The sequence below is a fragment of the Dromiciops gliroides genome, chromosome 5 (assembly GCF_019393635.1).
Source record: "Dromiciops gliroides isolate mDroGli1 chromosome 5, mDroGli1.pri, whole genome shotgun sequence".
Classification (NCBI taxonomy): Eukaryota; Metazoa; Chordata; class Mammalia; order Microbiotheria; family Microbiotheriidae; genus Dromiciops; species Dromiciops gliroides.
The window spans coordinates 37,327,362-37,348,975 of NC_057865.1; the positions used below are offsets into that span (position 1 = coordinate 37,327,362).

Genomic DNA, 21,614 nt, shown 5'->3' on the forward strand with positions numbered 1-21,614 from the left:
GAGTAACTTGGAGATAATAGTGTTTTAGGAAAATGTGTCTGACTGTGGCACATGGATGGACAGGAGCAGTTAGAGAGTTGGAGTCAAGGAGACCGGCTAAGAGTCTGATAAAGTAATGCTGGTGTGAAGTGATGAGGGAAGGAATGGAAAGGAAGGGGAAAACCAGGGAGATGTTTGGACAGATTAGATAGGGGGGATGACAGATGGGGTGAGGTGAATAAACCCCTTAGCACTAACTTCACCTTGCCCATGTCAACACAGCCACAGTAGACACCTTTATACCCACGTGCACCCTGAATGAGTTATGGGCACAGGTTGGGGCGACTCTTGAAAAGTCACCAGTTAGAGAAATATTTGTCCAGTCCCCACTGCATCTAACCCTGTACAAATGCGGTTAATAAAACAAAGTCGGCCAGGCAGTATTAATTCTCTTTTGACTCAAGGGAAGGCGTGTAGGCATTAAAGATGGATACCCTCCCCGTATCCTTTTAGCGCCCATCAACAATTTCATTTTGCTTTCAAGCTTCCTGGGGGGGGCGCGATGAAAGACCACAAATCAAGGGTGAGATTTTAAGGGGAGTGAGTTGAATGAGACCATTCAAGGCGCTTTGTTACTGTTGTGTGACCCAGTTCATGGAGAAGTTGAGGGTCTGTTCACAGATAGTGTTCTAATCCAGTCCCCTTATTTTATCCACGAGGTACCTGAAACCCAGGGTTGTTAAGTGACTTGTCTAAAGTCATCTAGTATCAGAGGCAAGATTTGAACCCAGGTCCTCTGACTCAAGAGCCAGCGTGCTTTCCACTCTACCAAGAGGCATGGGAAATTGCCTTGCACTAGAGGGAGTAAGAATTAAATCTTCTGGACCTCCAGAAATCTTCCTTTCCTTTCCTTGCACACAAATATGTCCATCAGTATTTAGTATAGGTCACGATATGGTAGGCAACAGATTTTTAAAAAAACTGAATGACCATCATAGAGCTTGGATTTTACATTTTAGTAAACATTTATGTAGCACCTCCTGTGTGTCGGGCATCATGCTAAGCACACAAATGAGAAAAAGAGAGTCCCCACTCTTAGGGAGCTCACAGTCTAATGAAGACAACACATGAAGGGAAGCTAAAAGTGGTGCTGATGGGGGAGGAGGTGTTGCAGAAGATGGCCCTAGGGAAGGAGGGGGCAGGATGGGGTCTAGTCTGGCAGCTTTCAGTGGAAGCTTTGGGAGGACCGTCCTCTGAGGAGAGGTTACAGGAGGGGTACCGGTGAGGCCCAGGTATCAGAGCCGATACCCTCTCCCACGCGATGAGGTTTCCTGGGGCCATGATCCGGTGGAGTCCAGTCCAAGGAGCAAGATGGGTTTTCCATCATATTTCAGATGGGGATGTTCTCAATAATAAGCATTCTGAATTCTGTTCCCAGTCGTCCTTAACTTAAAAAAAAATTAATCTCACTAAAAATAATGTGGCAAATGTAGCAGAATGATAAAACTATAGAAAGCAAAGAGTACTTGTATGAAGTGGGGAGAAAATGAAATCTACTTAAAAGGGTTGCAGATACCTTTCTAGCTAAGTATCCATCCATAGCCAGCATCTGAGGATTTAATAAATTGGCCATTTGGGGCTAGACTTTAACAATGAATGAAGTGGGGGCTGCTAGGTGGCGCAGTGGATAGAGCACCGGCCCTGGATTTAGGAGGACCTGAGTTCAAATCTGGCCTCAGACAGTTGACACTTACTAGCTATGTGACCCTGGGCAAGTCCCTTAACTCTCATTACCCCCCCCCAAAATAAATACATAAATAAACAAAATATATAAAAGAAAAGTAAAAAAAGAAAAGAAAGGATCCAAATGTGGGCTCTTTGCCACATTTGTAACTGGGTATTTTAGCATCTTCTAGACAGTCTACAACTTTACCCAACAGTACAGCCCATTCAGAGCTAACACACCTTTAATGCCGGCTGAGATAAAGCACTTCTACGTCTCAGAAGGCAGGGCCGAGGGTCAGCCCTCATTCTCGTGGTACATGGAGTACGGATTTCACTGGATAACACACATACACAGAGGTTGAAGAGCTCTCCAAGACCATCTGGTCTAGCCTCGCCTTGACCTAACAGATCCATTTCAGTCCTTGAGGCTGTCCATCCTCTGTGGAATTCATTCTCCCCTGAAGCATTCTACTCTAGAAGGTGGTCTGCTACATGGAGAGTCAGTCAACAAGCATTTATTAAGTGCCTGTTGTGTGCCAGGCACTGGGCTAAGTAAATATTGGGGATCCATAGAAATATCTTTTGGGGGCAGAAACAACATGCAAGCCCACTGGGCACCCCTAAGGTTTATACGGGATGAATGGGCAGTAATCTCGGAGGGAAGGCACTCCCATTAAGGGGACCAGGAAGGGCTTCTTGCATAATAATTTTAGCTGAGACTCAAAGAAAGCCAGGAGGCAGAGATGAGATGAGTGGCACTGACATCAGAGGTCTTGGGTTTGAGACTTGTTTTGGGTGCTGATGCCACTGTGGTCTCTGGCAAGTTCTTAGATGCTCATAGTGAGAAATAGCCTCTCTCAGAGTGACTCCCCGGGGTGGTCTGCTGCCTGTGTCATTTCCCAGCATCTCACAGCTATGAGACTTTGTCCCGATCAGTCCTTCCATGAGCCCTCAGGCTGTTTCTTAGTCCCTCTGCTTGTGGCCACCCCCACAGGAGCTCTCCAGGCAACAGCTGCTCAGCTGACTTGTTGTCAGTCAACATTTATTAAGCACCTACTATGCATCAAGCACCATGCTAAGTGCTTGTCATCCCCTTTCCTAATAATGTTGTCCCAGGGGCTTTAAAGCCCTGTTCTTGTGCCTCGACAGAGTTTGTCGGGGGACTTGGGGGGGTAGGGGGGGAGTGATGGTGGTGCTTGAGAAAGGGCAGATCTGGGTAGGAACAAAATGAGGATCATTCTAGAAACTGAGTATTTCAAATACTGTTGAGGCAGGGAGAATATTTTCCAAATTTGGATCCAAAGGATCCAGACCCAAGGAGAGGATGGTGTCTGACATGGGAAAAAATCAGACACAAAAGCCATTATTTTGAGCCTTAACACTACACCATGAGCCTTACCCACCTTCCTAGCAGGAGGGGAAATTGAGGGCAGGACTCCCCCACCCACCCCAGGAACCCTGAAAGGGGCTCGTGCCACCAACTTCCTGGGCAGAGAGGAGACAGTGTTTACATCTACTTCCTCTTCCAGCCAACACTCTCTCCTGACCTAGTTCTCAGCATTCTCTGCCGGCTCAAATCATCCGGCATTTACTGATTGATGTCTCTCGGAAGCAGGGGATATTTCAGGTTTTGTCTTTGGATCTGCATTGTCCAACCGTATCTGGTCTATTGTGAAACGGTGTCTTCCTGGGAAGTTGTCCAGAACTTTATAAATGTCTAAATCTAAATATGGGCCACCCTTCACACACACATACACACACACACACACACACACACACACAGACACACACACACACACACACACACACACACACACACACATGCACGCTCCTCCCCATTCCATCTAGTTTATGGTTAAGTTTTAATTTGGGCTATAATAAGTACTAGTTTTTAGTGTGTACCATTTTTTTTTGCCCCTTTTAGTGGGATCTCGTTTTAGGAGTATGTCCAGTGTTCAGGGCCAGCTTTTATTCAGACCACAGCAGACAGGACAGTTGGTTATTAGTGTACCTGGAGCCATCTAACCCAATTTCCTCAGTTTAAGGACGAGAAAACTGAGATGAAAGGTCTCAGAAGCATCTAAGTCGTGGTAGTAGTAATATTAGGAGGAGGAGTAACTGGTATTTATGTAGTGATTGAAGATTTACAAAGTGCTTTACAAATATTGTATTATTTAATCCTCACAGCAACCCTGGGAAGGTAGCTGTTATTACCTATTCCCATTTTATAGATGAGGAAACAGGCATATGAAGGTGAAGTTGACTTAACTAGGGTCCCACAGCTATTAAGTATCGGAGGTAGGATTTGAACTCAGGTGTTCCTAACTCCAGGACTAGCGTGGTTGGGTGGCCTGGTGGATAGAGCACTAGACCTGGGTACAGCTGACCTTAGATACTTACTAGCTATGTGATCCTGGGTAAGTCACTTACCCTATCTCTACCTCAGTTTCCTCTTCTGCAAAATGGGAACAGTAATGGCACCTACTTAGCACAGTAGGTGCTACATAAATGCTTATTTCCTTCTAGTAATTCTATGCACCGGGCCACCTAGCTGCCCAGTAAGCAATTAGAGGCAGATTCCAAACCCCAAACGACCATAAGCAATGATCTTATTGTATATTAGTGATCCCCACACGGCCTGCGTTTTCCTCCTTCCCATGAAGGAGCTGTGATTTCATTGGCAGAGAGAGCTCCCCTTGTGGAGGGACCTCCATCAACACAATCTCAATCTATCTGTGTCTTAATAGATAATTCCTAGGGAGGCCCATAGAGATGTAAGGATTTGCCCATCATTTCTCAGTGAGTGCCAGTCAGGATTCGAATCCAGGTCTTTGCGATGCCAATCTCAGCACTCTCCCCACCATTCCATAGTGCTTCTACTGTGGGTCTTTTGCCAACTCTTTCTTTTTTCCAAGTAGGAGAAAAGGTTAAAAATGAACAAATAATTGCCCAGTGAAAACACGCCTCCTCTCTTTTTAATTATAGGCCGAGAGATTGTTTTGTAAATGAAAAAAAAAATCTACCCCCACAACGTATTTTTCCCCTCTTACTTATCAAGGCAAATGAGAGGGACTTGGCTTGGCACTTGATAGAGAAAATGTTGCTTGTTTAATTGTTACCAAACAAAGCAGCTTCCAAAGCCTAATAGAGTGAGCAGACTCGGCGCTGATGGGCTTGGTGTGTGTGTGTCTAAAATGTCAGTTTGCAGAGGGTGTCAGCCTTGCAGCTGTCACAGTATGTGGTCCCGCCAAACAACAGACAGGATGTAATCGCTGGGGGCTGGTTAACGGTTTTAATGCAGGGGAGAGGAGGAGCAGAGTCTTCCTTGCAAATGGACAGCAAGCTCTCCCCCCACCCCAAAAAATGCCTCTCCCTGCCCTCCCAACACTCAAGATGTCAAGTCACATTATTTCCTCTTTAATCTGGGAGTTTGAGCCTTACAACTTACTGGAGGGCTTCCGTTCTGCCTGGGTGAGCAGTTGTGGGCTGGCACCTTTGATAACTGGAAGGCGTTGGGCTGCTCCCTCCCCATCATCTACCTCCCCTTCTCCCACCTCAGAGAAGGAATAGGCTAATTGGCCTTTCTTAGGGGTCAGTAGGGTGTTCTCTGATGGATGGATGCCCCCCTCCCCCTGGTATTATGTCATATTAGAATGTTAAACTCCCTGAGGGCAGGGACTGTTTGTAGCCCAAACCCTTGGGATAGTCCTGAATGAATGAACAAATGAATGAAAGGAAGAAAAAACAAAACAAAACAAAACAGCAGTTTTGGACGTGGAACACTATGAAAAGCATCCAAAGGGTTTTGGGAAGGAGAATTAAGAGGTCAGTGAGCCCTCTTCCCTATTTTCCTTTGTCTTTCCTCCTCCACAGTCTATGAGTTGTGTGATTCTAAGGCAAACAGAGGTAATTGTGCTGACATAATTGAGTTTAAAAAAAAACACACCAAAATTTAAAAATTTGATAATTTTTTTAAACTATAGGACATTTAATAGTAATTGGGGGGGGGGTGCAGTCAGAGGAATAAATAGAGTTTGAATCCCAGATCTCTGCAGCTTCTTATCCACATGGTATTGGGCAAGTCCCCTTTGGATCTCAGTTTCCTCTTCTGTAAAGTGAGAGGCATGAGCTAAATGACCGCTCCTGCTATAGAGGTATGATCTTTTCCTTTCTTTTTTCTTTCTTTCTTTTTTTTTGTTTTTTTGGCAGAGCAATAAGGGTTAAGTGACTTGCCCAGGGTCACACAGCTAGCAAGTGTCAAGTGTCTGAGGCCGGATTTGAACCCAGGTCCTCCTGAATCCAGGGCCAGTTCTTTATCTGCTGCACCACCTAGCTGCCCCCTTTTTTTCCTTTTTTTTTTAAAGACCATTTATGTTTTTTTGGTTTTGGGGTTTTTGTTTTTTGAGGGGCAATGAGGGTTAAGTGACTTGCCCAGGGTCACACAGCTAGTGTCAAGTGTCTGAGGCCAAATTTGAACTCAGGTCCTCCTGAATCCAGGGCCAGTGCTTTATCCACTGTGCTACCTAACTGCCCCCAGAGCTATGATCTTTTGACCTATGTACGACCCGGGGCATTTCTGTAATATGGGGCATTTTCCCCAATGTGGATTTTTTAAAAACCTCTGGTTTTTGGTGTGTGCTTGTAGCTGTGGCCTATCATCCAGCATGCTGTCATAAATTATGTTCCTGGGCCGGGGGTCTATGATGAGGTCACAGCTTGTCTAGCACAACAGAAACGGGAGGTGGTCAAATCTGCCCTAAACACAGTAAAAATTAATAGCATGAAACTCACTGCAGTAAATAAATAGCTATTGCATTGTTTTACCTCTTCCCGATGAGGCTGGGTGATCCAGTGACTTAATTTTCACTTAGGTTTTCGTGCTAGTGATTGGTTTGGATGCTTGGCCTTGCCCAGAAGTGTTATCACGGTAGTAATAATAATAATACATTCTACAGCTTATTCTCATTCTCCGGGACGTGATGTCTATTCCTCAAGGCTTAAAGATGGTCAACATAGTAAATAAGCATTGTAGGTAATAAATGAGACTGAGAGGGAATTTACAGGCAGAACTGAGTAAAGAAACAAAACCTGAGGAGTTTGGGACTTGGGTGTAGTGAATAGAATATAAGACCTGGCATCAGAAAGCCCTCAGTTTGAATCCTTCTAGGATGTTTAGAACCTAGATGATCCTGACCTTCTTTCCTTTCTCCTTCCTTCCTTCCTTCCTTCCTTCCTTCCTTCCTTCCTTCCTTCCTTCCTTCCTTCCTTCCTTCCTTCCTTCCTTCCTTCCTTCCTTCCTTCCTTCCTTCCTTCCTTCCTTCCTTCCTTCCTTCCTTCCTTCTTTCCTTCCTTCTTTTTTTTTTAAGTGAGGCAATTGGGGTTAAGTGACTTGCCCAGGGTCACACAGCTAGTAAGTGTTAAGTGTCTAAGACCTGATTTGAACTCAGGTACTCCTGACTCCAGGGCCGGTGCTCTATCCACTGCACCACCTAGCTGCCCCCAACCCTGACCTTTCTAAGGGTTTAGTTTCCTTCTTTATAAAACAAGGGAATTGGACTCAATGACTTTTGAGGCCCCTACCAGCCCAATTTGGTGATTGAATGATTTCTGGATGCATCATATATTTTCCCTAATCCAATCTTTATCATCTAGCATTTAGCACAGTAGAACCTGAATTCTGCAAAATGGATGTGAAAACGCTTGAAGCAACCTTGCAGAGAATTCCTGATTCTAACTCAGTTGTTAAATAGAGAAGTGCACACCTGAGCACCAGTCATCATCCTGTGTTTTCAGTTGAAGGAGCAGAGATTTGTAAAGGTCAGATCCAGCAATATACTCCTTATTTAGGTTCAGGTGTGGGAGGTTCAGTTATCATTTCTCTGTACGGATGGTTCTCCAATCTCTTCATCCATTTTCTGGGGCACATAGTAGGTACTTCATAAATGCTTGTTGACTCCAAGAATTGAGTCTTCTCTCTCCACTATCCCGCCTTATCATTAGAAGTTAGACAAGCAAAATGGGGCTGAAAAACAATGAAGCAGATTCTTTGTTTTCTGAGTATCAGTTATGTTGGCATAATTACAGATCTGCTGGGGCTTTTTTCCAGGGGCATTGTGATTGAAAACAAAGAGTAAAGAAACCCTCACCCAACTGCCACACAAGAGCTCTTCTCCCCTGCAGTCTCCTGTGTGCTTGAAGGAAATGGTGGTGAGAAGGGGCTACCTTGGGGTGGAAAGCATAGGGTAGAAATAGGAGTATATTGCCAGACATCTCTGCTTCTCCAATTCAAAGCATCGGATGATGGTTGGCACTCTGTGCACTTGTCCATTCAACAGTTGATTTAGAATCAAGGATTATTTGCAAGTTTGCTTCAAGTGTTCTCTTGTCTATTTTGCAGATTGATAAATGTAGGTTAAAAATAACTAATTCTAGGGGCAGCTAGGTGGCACAGTGGATAGAGTAACAGTCCTGGATTCAGGAGGACCTGAGTTCAAATGCGGCCTCAGACACTTGACACTTACTAGCTGTGTGACCCTGGGCAAGTCGCTTAACCCCCATTGCCTCACCAGAAAACCCCCCCAAAAAACCCTAATTCTAAATACAAATGTGTGATGGTTTTGTTTTGGTTTTAGATCCATACCTTTGATTTAATCAATATAGGGAACTTAGGGTATGGAAAATCCCTCTACCTATATAGATTAGTAGCTCATATAACTTAGGATCTTAGAAAGTTTCCTGAGGGCCTTGAAGAGTTAAGTGACTTCTTGCCCATGGTCATATGTGTCAGAGGCTGAACTTGAATCCAGGTCTTTTTTATTTTTTTAATGTATGAGGTATTTTATTTTTTCCGTTACATGTAAAGATAGTTCTCAGCTTTTGTTTATACATGCTTTACAATTTCAGATTTTTCTCCCTCCCACCCCTCCCTCCCCCCTCCCCTAGACAGCAGGTAATCTGATATAGGTTATATCTATATATCTCTATACATATACATATAGATATATATATACACACACACACACATATATATACACATAATAACTTTAATCCTATTTCTGCATTAATCCTGTTACAAGAGAAAGAATCAGAGCAGTGATGCAAAACCTCAAAATAGAAAAAAAAACCAACAGCACCCAAAACAAAAGAAATAATATGGTTCAATCAGCATCTATACTCCACAGTTCTTTCTTTCTTTTTTTTTCTTGGATTTGGAGATCCTCTTCCAACATGAGTCCCCTGGAAGTCTTCTGTACCATTGCATTGGTGAGAAGAATATAGTCCATCACAGTAGGTCAACACTCAATGTTGATGATACTGTGTACAATGTTCTTCTGGTTCTGCTCATCTCACTCATCATCAGCTCACGTAAAAGACCCTCCAGGTTTCTCTGAACTCTTCCTGCTCATCATTTCTTACAGCACAATAGTATTCCATTGTATTCATATACCACAACTTGTCCAGCCATTCCCCAATTGATGGGCACCCCCTCAACTTCCAATTCCTTGCCACCACGTAAAGAGCAGCTATAAATATTTTTGTACATGTGGGTCCCTTTCCCCCTTCCATGATTTCTTTGGGCAAAAGACCTAAAAGTGGAATTGCTGGGTCAAAGGGTATGCACAGCTTTATTGCCCTTTGGGCATAATTCCAAATTGCTCTCCAGAATGGTTGGATCAGCTCACAGCTCCACCAACAATGCATTAGTGTTCCAATTTCCCCACAGCCTCTCCAACATTTATTATCTTCCTTTTTTGTCATTTTAGCCAATCTGATAGGTGTCAGGTGGTACCTCAGAGTTGTTTTAATTTGCATCTCTCTAATCATTAGAGATTTAGAGCATTTTTTCATATGGGAATAGATAGCTTTGGTTTCTTCATCAGAAAACTGCCTGTTCATATCCTTTGACCATTTCTCAATTGGGGAATGACTTGGATTCTTATAAATTTGATTTAATTCCCTATATATTTTAGAGATGAGGCCTTTATCAGAAGCACTGGCCTCAAAAATTGTTTCCCAGCTTTCTGCCTCTCTTCCAATTTTGGATGCATTGCTTCTGTTTGTACAAAATTTTTTTAATTTAATATAATCAAAATCATCCATTTTTGCATTTTATAATATACTCTATCTCTTGTTTGGTCAAAGAATCCAGGTCTTCTTGACTCGTAGGCCAGTCCTTTGTCTACTGTGCCATGCTCTATCTCATGAGAGAAATGAATCCAATCATAGATCTAAAGGTGGAAGGGACCTCAGAGGCCATTTTGTCCAACCCCACCTCATTTTATATACTTGAGGAAACTTGAGGCCTGGGGGTGTAGGTGACTTGCCCACAGGCATATGGACAGAAAGTGTTAGAGGTGGCATTTGAACCTGTGTCCTTTGACTTCAGAACCAAAGCTTTCTCTGCACTGTGTTGCCTTCCGCATCTTCACTGGTGAAAAACTTTTTTTTTTTTTTGGATGAGGCAATTGGGGTTAAGTGACTTGCCTAGGGTCACACAGCTAGTAAGTGTCAAGTGTCTGAGGCCGGATTTGAACTCACGTCCTCCTGACTCCCAAGGCCGGTGCTCTATCCACTGCGCCACCTAGCTGCCCTGGCCAGTGGCCATTATTGTTTTATCTACTGCGCCACCTAGTGCCCTGATTAAAAAAAAAACTTTGCAATATAGAGGAAGTGTGTGGGAAGAACATGAAAGACAGTCAAAGAAGTTCTGTAAGAAGTATTTTGGGGTAAAAGGACCTTCTTTAGGATCATAGATTTAGATCCAGAATTTTGTCTAGTTCAACCCCCACATCTTACAGTCACCCAGAGAGTGACTTGCTTTAGGTCACATAGTAAGTGAAAGAGCCAGGATTTGAACTCAGGACCTCTGGCTCCAATTCCCACATCCTTTCCACTGCATAACACTGCAGCTCTTGTTATTTTTTTCCCTTGACCTTCCTTCATCATTCATACTGTGTGACAGACATTGGCCTGTGAGAAATAGCAAAAGCCATCAGAATATTCAGAAATGGCGGGGTAGCTAAGTGGTGCAGTGGATAAAGCACCAGCCCTGGATTCAGGAGGATCTGAGTTCAAATCCAGCCTCAGATACTTGACACTTATTAGCTGTTTGATCCTGGGCAAGTCACTTAACCCTCATTGCCCCCCCCCCCAAAAAAAAGAAAAGAAAAGAAAAAAAGAATACTCAGAAATGTCACTTGATAAGGCACACGTTGAATCATTGGTCAGGCCTGGGCTATCATGCAGCTCATTACCCACATATCTCCTCTCCTCTTTTCCTGTATGTACCCAGATATCTCCTCCTTTCTTCCAGGGAACAAGGACTCAGTATCTTTTCTGATTTTTAGGTTAGATGGAGAAGCCTGAGGCCCATAGGGGAACAAACTTACTACTTAAAAGCCTTGGGACTTCTGGGGCCTCTAATTTATTGACAATTCTGGTTGTGTGACTAATTAATACGTACATCGTGTGCCTGGCAAGAGGCCACCCTAATTAGCTAGGGAATTGTTTTGGGTGCATTTGTCAAAACTTAAATAATCTAAGATTTTGTTAGTGTGGGTGCTTGCTCCATCAGTTTACACCCCAGCCTTGGAAACGTCTCTTCTACTTTCTGGGCCTCAGTTTCCTTATCTGTAAGATAAGCAGGGTTTGGATTAGATCATAGATCCTTAACTTTTTGTGTGTATCATGGACCCCTTTGGCAGTCTGGGGAAGCCCATGGACCCCTTCTTAGCAGAATGTTTTTAAATGCATAGAATGAAATCGGTAAATTTATAAAGAGAAACTAATTAAACTGAGATAAAGTTATCCAAATATTTTATCTATTTATTTATTTTTTAGTGAGGCAATTGGAGTTAAGTGACTTGCCCAGGGTTACAAAGCTAGTAAGTGTCAAGTGTCTGAGGCCAGATTTGAACTCAGGTCCTCCTGACTCCAGGACCGGTGCTCTATCTGCTGCACCACCTAGCTGCCCCCAAATATTTTTTTTAAATAAACCCACCAAGTTGACCCCAGCTTAAGAATCCCTGGTGGAACCCTAAGGCCCCTTCCAGCTCAGAATCTGTGATCTCTGAACACCTGTATCATTTATAAATGGTCTTTGAGTAGTTCTTAGGCCATAAAACTCATTCCCCAGGGTTGGCTCTGCAGTCAATCTGGCCTTAAGCGTCTCTGGACTTAGTTAGGCCGACCCTTGCAGACAAAGCCCACAGGCAATCGCTGAGCCTGGGCCAACTTCCTAGGAGATGCCAGACCCTGTGTTGTATGGGCTAAGCCTCAGGGGCCCAGGACCACCTCCATGCCACGATGAAACTTAGTGGTTAAATTTCAGTGGGTACGTCTTTGTTCCCATTCTCAGCTGAAGTCCTTGAGAAAGGCCTCTGCACTCAGTACCTCCATCTGCTGTCCTTGGATTCCCTTCCGGCCTCATCCCTTATACAATTGAAACTGCCCCCCAATGCTGCCAGTCATCTCTCAGTTGTCCAGACCAGTGGTCTTTTCTCCCTTCTGCCTCCCCTCTCCCCACCATTCTGAAGGAGGCTTTTTGTGGGGCCTCCTCTCCCCCATCTCCTCTGTATATAACGTATATTGTCTCCCCATTAGAGTCTAAGCTCTTGAAGGAAGAGGCTATTTTTGCTTTTCATTTTATCTGTTATTTAGCACAGTGCCTGGTACGTGGTAGATGTTTAATAAATGCTTGTTGACCGACTGATTGGGAGTTTAGACGGAAATCTTCCTATCACTGATTCCTAAACGCTACCTTCTTTATCAAAGTGTGTTCAAAATTAGCTTCCTCATCTAGGTGACCATGACCGGCCCCTCATCCTACGGCCTATAAGAATAATATTCTCTTCATATAGAACAGTAATTTGGGGGGTGGGGGATGGGGACTCAGATCCGTGGTCTCACAGAAACTCCTGGTGAAGTGCAGATTGGTCCCTCGGTACCATTTAGTCTCATAGGGTTCCCTGGGGCACTGAGACGTCCGGCAGCCAATATATGTCGAGGAGGCGATGTTACCACCACCACAGCCTCGTATAAGAGAACTGTCTCACATAAATGCATAGATGGATCTCCCCTGTCCCCCCCTCTGATCAGCCTTGCAAACAGCCCCTGGGCTCAGGGGCCGAGAGTGTCCTCACTCCCTTCCCCTGCCGCCCGTCACCCACATATCTCTGAGCTTGGATTTTCCCAGGCTTCCAGTGTGGGAGAATCGAGATATCTTTAATTGCAGTGGCTTCTAACGAACCCGGTGTTTTCTTACAAACTGCTTTTCTGTCAGGGAGGTTTCAAGGCTTGAAATGTGTGTGAGAGACGATAGATTCATCACCAAGTTGCTTTATTAGAAAACCCTAAATGGGCCAATCTGCCTCTCACCCTTTGACTGGCTTGATTGCTGTTCCTCTGGAAGACATTTGAGCAGCAAACGCTTATTCATACAACTCCAGAAGATGAATTGCCCTGATTTTATTTTTCCTCCTGAGTGTTTTGAGCAAAGAGAATGCTGCCTGACTGATCAATACCCTTCGTGGGGGATCGTTCTTCCACCAGTCCAAGAGAAGAGTTGTATTTCACGATCGGGTGTGTGCTCCCTGGTCGTGCTTTGGGGGACAACCAGGAAGGTTTCATTTTGGGGGGTTGCCATTCTCTGGATTCCTGCTATATATTTCACACAACTCCAGAGTAATTCTCTGATTGTGCTTCTTCTGTGCTCAGTCAGCACCAGTGGCTCACTATTGCTTCCAGGATCAAAAATGAAGCCCTCTGTGTAGCCTTTGAAACACCCTCCCAACCTTGCTCCAACCCATTTGTTCCCAGTCTCGCTGGATGTGACCCCCCAACCCCTCCCGGCCACACTTGGCGGTCCAGCCAAACTGGCTGTGACACTGTCCAAGCTTGGAACGCACTCCTCTCTAACCTCAGCCTGATAGACTTCCTCCCTCCCTTCAAGATGCCCCCAAAGCACCACCTTCTCCATGATGCCATTCTCGATTCCCTACAATTGCTGGTGCCCTCCCTCCCAACTCCCTTGTATTTTGTTGTCTTGATTCTTTATGTTCCTTCTGTCTTACATAGGCTTACGTAGCCTTGTTGTCTTCTCATTTAGAAAGTTAGCTCCTCACGTGGAAGGACTGTTTGATTCTCTGGGTTTGTAGCCTCAGTGCCTAGCTTACAGGAGGCACTTCAGATATGCTTGGCAATCGTTGATTGGTTTAAGCCTACAGAAGAACTGGCGGGGTAGGGGATTGAAGAGAAGAGCAGAAAGAAGAAAGGAAGGAAAGAAGAGAAGGGGAGAGAGAAAAGAAAGGAAAGAATAAAGGAAGGGAGGGAGGAAAAGAAAAAAGAAGGAAGAAGGGGGAGGAAAGGGAGAAATAAAGAAGAAAGAATAAAAAGTAAAAAGAAGGAAGGAAGAAAACAAAAGAAGGAAAGAGAGTGGAAGGAAGGAATAAAGAGTGAGGAAAATAAAGAAAAGAAGGAGGAGGGAGGAAAGGGAGAAATAAAGAAGAAAGAAAATGGAAAAGGAAGAAAAAAGGAAGAACAAAAGGAGAGAGAGAAGAGAGGAGAAACAAAGAGGAAAGAAAAAAGAAGGAACAGTCCTCTCCTATAATTTGAAGTCCCACCTCGATCGACAGGTTCCTGTTTGTTGGTGTTTTTTTTTCCCTGACACTCAAGGTGTGATCTGAGATTACCTATCAACCCACAGGAGAGTGGAGAGTTAATTAAAATTTTTGCTCCTTCTCCTGGAAAGAACTGTCTCGGAGTTTGATAAGCGCCCCAGCATTTTGAGTGGTATTTGTGCGTTCTCTCTTCCTTAGCGAAGTGTCACGGGGAGAAGATCAAAGAAGCTTTTTCAGCTGGGGATGTGTGAGACTGACTCGTGTGCCCCAGACTCTCTTGGCTAATGGGTTTCAAGACCCCTTCAGGCAGCTGGGGGATTCGTCTCCTCTCCCCTCGATCATCTTGTCCCTGTGTCCCTGGTGCAAAGAACAGCACTCTAATGGGCCTTTAAAGAAAAACACATTGAGCGTTAAATCAAGCCTCTTCGCTCGGTGCCAGCTCGGATGATTAGGGTGGGGGAGTCTGGCACTGGGCAGGTTCATGCTGACATCTCTAAATGTGCCCACAGGACCTCCCTAAATGCCAGCCTTTGGGATCTGCCTTCTCAGCCGTCTTCACCAATCTGCTTTGCCCTCACGCTCCCGGTCCCCCCTGGCCACCATCCCATGCCCTAGAACAAACACCTGCCAAGGCCTGCTGCCTTCTCGCCCGCCCATGAGGCCCAGCAGACGGGTCTGGCTGCCGCAGGGGGCTCATTCATCGTCTGGGTGCCCCGAGTGCCCGCTGGGAGAGCTGGCCGAGCCCAGCCCTGCTCACACGGCCCCCTCGCCCATCTCCCCCCGACAGCCGCTCTCTGGGCTTTGTGCTGTCACTGGGATGCTTGGCCGCGTTGCCATGACTACTATCTGATTGTGGCTGGTTTGTCACATTTCTTGATAAAGTGGGAAGGTTATCCCTGATAGACCCAAGTAATCATAACCTCAAGAAGTGGGAGAGTGTGTGATTTAAAAAAAAATTAGAAATGCCGTGGGGTGGGGGGGGGACAGAGAGGGGGGATGGTGCTGGAAGGGAGGAGGGGGAAATCACCCACAATGGATGGACTGGTCTTTTCTTCTTGAGACAGTGGCTGCAGACCCAGGAAGGGAAGGGGGGGATTGGCTGGACCGGCCCGGGCCTTCGGCTGGGAAGGGTCAGTTCCTGGGCAGAAAGGGATCTGCGCCTGAGATTTTTGTTCTGGTCGGAAAATACAGCTTCTGGGGTGCCCCGCTGTGGGTGTTAGGGAGTGAGGGGGGCTCGGGAGACAGAACTGGGTCATCTGATGTCCCTCAGAATTCAGTCTCTGATGCCTTCTGTACAGAATGAAAGGCGAGATGCAGTCTTGTGGACTAGAAACCGCTGTTTGTGTGTGTGTGTGTGTGTGTGTGTGTGTGTGTGTGTGTGTGTGTGTGTGTGTGTGTGTGTGCAAGCATTATGCTCCATGTGGTGAACTTACAGGGCAAGCGGAGACAAGAGTTGCTCAGGATGGGCAGGCGTGAATGGGCTCGGTGGTGTCTGTCTAAACATGTGTGATTGTCCTAAGGAGAGGACGAATAGGGTATTGTTAATAGAAGGCTAACCTTGGGGTCTGTAGTCTGCCTGTGTGACCACAGGCAAGTCACTGCAAGTGTCCCAGGCCACCCTCCAAGACAGTGAGTCGCAGAGGAGGCGTCGGTGCACTGATAACAAATTGTAATCATAATAATAATAGGATAAGGATGATAATAGCTATTTCAATATATAGCTCTTCAGGGTTTGCAGTGTTATTTCCTCTCACCCTGTGAGGGAGGTGTTGTTATTATCTCCATTTTGCAGAAGAGGAAACTGAGGCAGGCGGATTGGCTCGGGTCTCACTGTGTCCAAATCCCTCGCTCTTTGTTGGAGCTGGAAGGTTTGGCCGTGTCCATCTCCCTCGCTTTACAGAGGAAGAATATGAGGCTAGAAACATCATCAGCCAAGTCCACTAGGATGCAGGGCACATTTCCCGGTCAAGGATCAGGCGTGGGTAAATTGAGAGTCTTTGTCCCAAGCCCAGTGTGGGGAACAAATTAGGCCCGTTTCAGCGAGAAGGCCTATTCTGTGAGAACGAATGAAGCGGCGGTAGCCGAGGGCCACAGGCACACGGGAGCCAAGGCTGGTCTTTTCAGGCATGAGGTGATGGGTCTGGGGTTCGTTTCCTCCTGTGTGTTGAGGAATAAACCATAGATCCTTGCTCTGTGAGTGTATGTGTGTGCGCCTGTGTGTGCGTGTGCATGCACACGCTCTGCCTAGATGCAAATTGCTCAGCCTCATTACCGGCATAATGTCGTTTAACTCCCCGTGAAACCCTTTGAAGGCCCCCAGCATGAGGCTGTAGGGCTTGAAAACCTTTTTGTGTGAAGCAAGGTAATTGTACTTTGTTAATGGCGCTCGCAGGAGGCCCTCGGTCTGAGCGCCAAGAAAGCAGAATTCATGCCCGGGTCCTTTGGCTCTGGTTCCTCGCTGGCTCCGTGGGACCGTTTCAGGCACCGGCTTGTGGTCGTGCTCGGCAAACCCATCCCCCTTTCCCTGTTCCGGCCCCCAGACCCCTGGCTCTTCTACCTCCTGGAGGACGCAAGGGAGGGACTGACCCTAACCGCTGGCTTCTTTCTTCTCCAGGGCGTCGAAGTGCAGACAGACTACATCCCACTACTGAACTCGCTGGCCGCCTATGGCTGGCAACTCACCTGTGTGCTCCCTACGCCCGTCGTAAAGACAAACAGGTACCAACATGCATCTTTTTTCTTTCCCGGTGGGTGACTTTGCCCCCAGCGGGTGGCCCCCTCGGCTTCTTAGGACGTGATAAGCAAAGAGGAGGAAAGAGGTGATTGTTGGTGAAGCACCTCCTGTATGCTGGACCTAGCATTTTACAAATATTAACTCATTTGATCCTCTGAAGCACCCCATGACGTACACACTGTTGGTATCCCCAGTGTTCAGATAAGGAACTGAGGTGCTAAAGAGCCATGTGACTTGACCACAGCCCCCGGGGCAGGATTTGAACCCAAGCATCCCTACAGCAAGACCTGCTTTCTGTCCCTGACACCAGTTGGAATCTTGTTGGAAAAGCTGGAGAGCCCCTTTTTGGGGCTCTTGTCAGAGGGATTCCTGGACGGATGTGGTTTGGTTCAGATGGGCTGAAGCTGTATGTCTGTCCGGGAGTCAGGAGTCCTGAGTTCAAATCCCACCATTGAAAGCACATGACTGTAGGCAAGTAATCTGTCAGAGGGGACCAGTGAGTTGCCTCCCCTTTAAATAGGGGTCCTCCATGCTGGGACCACCTACCTCACGAGGCTGTTCTGAGGAAAGCATGTTGGCAGTGGCTTCAACTCTTAGAGCGTGGGCAGATTTACAGAAAGATTGGGAATTTTCATATCCCCTCTGTTAGTTATATAAGGATACAGTGAAATATCATTTGCCAAGTGCTTTTTAACCCTTAAAGCACCCTATAGATGCCAGCCCTCATAATTATTATTTGGAACTAGAAGATTGCCTCGGTTTCCTCATTTGTAAAATGAGGTAATTCTGCCCACTCCTCGTAACCTCGGGTGTTAGGAGAACCAGACGACACCACGCATATGAGAACACTTGGAAAATTGAAATTTCAGGCGTTGTTCATATCGAGTTCAGCATGACGGGCCCCTCGCCCCCCACCCTAAAATCACGCTTCAGGTTGACGTAAGCAATGTTCCGGGTCTCCCGCTAGATTAGGAGCCCCTCCCAGGAAGGGACTGTTTCCCTTTTTGTCTTGGGAACCCTGGGATCGAGGATTCAGAACATCAGGGACCTCAAAGGCCATTAGCCCATCCCCATCTCGTCCTATAAATGAAGAGTTGGAGGTCCGGAGAGGTGGCTGCTTGCTTAGGTTCCCTTGGGCGGTGGTGGGAGCTGGAACGAGGATTCGGACCACGGTCCTCCTTATAACGCTGGTTCGATGGCTTGCCTGAGGTCTGCATTTAGAAGCAGAACTTGAAGTCTGTGTCTGCAGAGCCCGGGTGCTTTCTCGCATACAGAGCCTGCTGGTTGATTGACTCATTGACTGTCCTGACCTCCTCCCTCCCCACAGTGGGATGGGGCCTCCAGGCAGCTCTCATGGGCTTCTCCTGGCTAGACTGTGATGCTGTCATCCTCTCTAAGCCTGGGGCTCATGACGCGCCCCTCACTCAGTTGTCCCCCCCACCCCCTCGTCACATCTGGAGTGGCCAAGTGCCTTATTAGAGACATTTGCAGAACAGAGCAGCAAGCTCCCCGCACGCATCTTTATCGTATTTAAAGGCAGCTCCTTCTGTGGGGAGGGGTATCTGATTTACATGAAGGAAGGGGGGATAGTAATGCTAAATGTCCGACCTTGCTTACAACCCCCAGCCCCTCCTTCCCCCCATTTACATGAGAGTCAGAACTGCTGGACTATAGGGTGGCCCTGATTCATGGACGTGCTTGCAGGGATGCCGGCCAGCCTCACTGCAGCGCCAACCTCTGAGCATTCATCAACGCTGCCTCAGGATGAGCTGTGACACGCTGCTGCGTTGCGCAATGCGGAGGAGAGTAGGCCTCATCTGGGAGACTGGGTCCCGTTCTCAAGAACCTTTGGCCTCTTCCTGAGAGTCCAGAATATGAGCCTGAGACTCAGTCTCTTCCTGCACCCTCCTATTTCCCGCAAAACCCACCATGTTAATTGAGATAAAATGACTTTCCCAGGGTCATGCTGTTTCTGAATGTCAGAGGAGGGATTGGAACCCGTGTTCCTGACCGAAGGCCCATCGCTCAGTCCTTTAGGCTTTGATAGCTTTGCTGTTCTGTGTGTTATGTAGAAGCCAGCATTTAAAGTCATGAAGACCTGCATTCAAATTCTGCCACTTATTCCTGTGTGACCCTGGGCAAGTCATTGATTATAGAATTATACATGTAGGACTGGAAGTTACCTTAGAGGCCTTCTCTTTACCTGCTGACTTCCCTGGGCTCCTTCAAGTCCCACCTAAAAGCCCACCCTCCACAGGGAGTCTTCCCCAACCCCCTTAACTCCAGTGCCTTCCATCTGTTTAAATATGTGCATGCGCTTTGTTTGCCTGTTGTCTCTAAGCTCCCAGAGGGAGGGCAGGACTGCCTTTTACCTCTTTGACTCCCCAGGGCTCAGCACAGTGCTTGGCACATAGTAGGTGCTCAACAAATATTGATTGATTGCTACTGTCACACAGCTGAGGTGATCAATCTCCTTGAGGGCCTGGACTGCCTTTTGACTCTTTGTATCCTGGCATGCTGTAGGCACTTCATAAATGTTTGCTGATTAACTGACTTCTTGTCCACAACTCCCTCTTCTTACAGATAAAGAAACTGAGACCCAGGGAAGTCACTCAGGTAGTCACACAAGAGGCAGGATTTGAACCCAGGTCCTCAGAATTCCTGGTGCAGTCTTCCTACTGACCTGTGTCACAGGCAATTTCTCGCACTTAGCTACAGGCCTGCTGATTCGCTGGCTTTGTGACCTAGGGCAAGTCACTTCCCTTCTCTGGGTCTCATTTTCCCCACCTATAAAACGAGGGGCTTGAATGAGATGGCCTAAAAAAGTCTCTTCCAGTTCTGAGTCAACAATCCTCGTAGGTGCTGAGTGGGGGGCTCTGGGCCTCCATGGAAGGTCCCCCACCCTAATGAAATCATAGATTATTTTAGTGTATCCAATCAGTGCCCCCTTCCAGGGGCAGTGTTGGGTCACACCAAGGCTTCTATTTCTAGCACTGACTTCACCAAGCACTGTGTCTCACTTGGGGGGGCAGGGCACTGCCAGAAATTAGGGAGCCGTGACTGAGGGAGGGGGGTTATCAAAAAAGCCAGCAGGCTCACAGGGCCTTCCTCCAGTGTCTGGTCCAGCGTCATTAAGGAGCTGATTGTAAAACGTATCTGAGGTTTGGAATTTCCTCCCGTGTCCCTGCATGGCGCTCACCCAGGGTTGGATGTGTTACAGGGAGGGGAACTTGGCCACCAAGCAGATCGTCTTTCTTCAGAGACCCTCTCTACCTCAGAAAGCCAAGAAAAAAGAGTCCAAGGTAAGTGTGACCTTGACTTCCTTCCTCGGGGCCCTTCCAAAGTGCTCCCCTCTCCCCAGCCCTACTCCCTGCAGCCCACGGGGACGTCTGAGCCACATGCCTGGAGTGCCGAGTGCCCAAGGAGTGACCTGCATCCACCCCCGGCCCCGGCAGAGGCCTGGAATCCCTGGAGACTGCTGGGGGAGGTCTTGTCCGGCCGTCCTCATTGGTCAGCCCCAAGAAGCTGGAGGAGAGCCCTGTTGGAAATTAGACAAACATGCAAAATATTCTTCTCGGCTATAAATAAGGAAATAAACCCGCCTGGAGTCAGACGCGGGGAGGGGACGCTTGAACCCGTGCCAGGGTTCTGTGTATTTTAATCTCATTATGAGAGGGGCTTTTTCCCCCCCAGGTCCTCCCCCTGTAGGTTTTTCCTCCTCCTCTCCTTAGATTTCTAGCCTACGCAGTGAGGAATTTTCAGCAAATTGTAAGGTTTAATGGGTGTGTGGTGAACTTAACCCAGAGGGGCCTCTGTGGGGGCCCTTCTTGCCCCCCAGGTCCCCGAGGGACTCCAGGGGCAAGCTGCCAGCCTGGCAAAGCTTCCACAATGTTGGCCCCGTGGAGGGAGGGGGATAGAATCCTAAGGCAGGAAGAAAGGGGTCATCCCCCTGCCTTCTGACAGGCTCCAAGGTCATCTTTCCAACCCTCTCATTTTACAAATGAGGAACCTGAGGCCCAGAGAAGTGAATTCCAAAGTCGCACAAGCAGTCGCAGAGTCAAGATTTAAACTCAGGTCCTCGGAATCCAGATCCAGCATTTTTTCTGCTCCGATGTCAGTCAGTCAGTCAGCTAGCATTTATGAAGCACCCACTATGTGCACGGCACATAGTAATTATCTTGATATTCCACTGACTTTCTTTATTAAAAAAAATTGTTTTTCACTTGTTTCAAATACGTCTGACTCTTTGCAACCCTCTTTTGGGGGTTTCTTGGCAAAGATACTGGAGGGGTATGCTCTTTCCTTCTCCAGCTCATTTTACAGAGGAGGAAACAGAGGCAAACAGGGTAAAGTGACTTGGCCAGGGTCACACAGTTACTAAGTGTCTAAAGCCAGATTTGAACTCAGGTCTTCCTGTCTGTAGGCCCTAGCACTCTATCCACTGCACCACCTTGCTGCCCAACCTCCAAATTAAGTTTCTCCCAAGCTTGGGAGCTGTTCTGTAGGTGAACCCAAATGCCTTATATTCTCCATTTTTCTTACCTTTAATGAGACAGTGA

General features: G+C 46.8%; 1 protein-coding gene across 3 annotated transcripts in view; it reads left to right on the top strand.

The window, feature by feature from the left end:
- The window catches only part of RFTN1 (raftlin, lipid raft linker 1), a 205,681-nt gene that overhangs the window by 166,244 nt on the left and 17,823 nt on the right, over nt 1-21,614 (top strand). For all 3 annotated transcript variants that reach the window (XM_043969256.1, XM_043969257.1, XM_043969258.1), the window contains exons 8-9: nt 16,936-17,039; nt 20,276-20,357. In XM_043969256.1, coding sequence (XP_043825191.1) covers nt 16,936-17,039; nt 20,276-20,357 — 186 coding nt within the window. The remainder of the gene's footprint in view (nt 1-16,935; nt 17,040-20,275; nt 20,358-21,614) is intronic.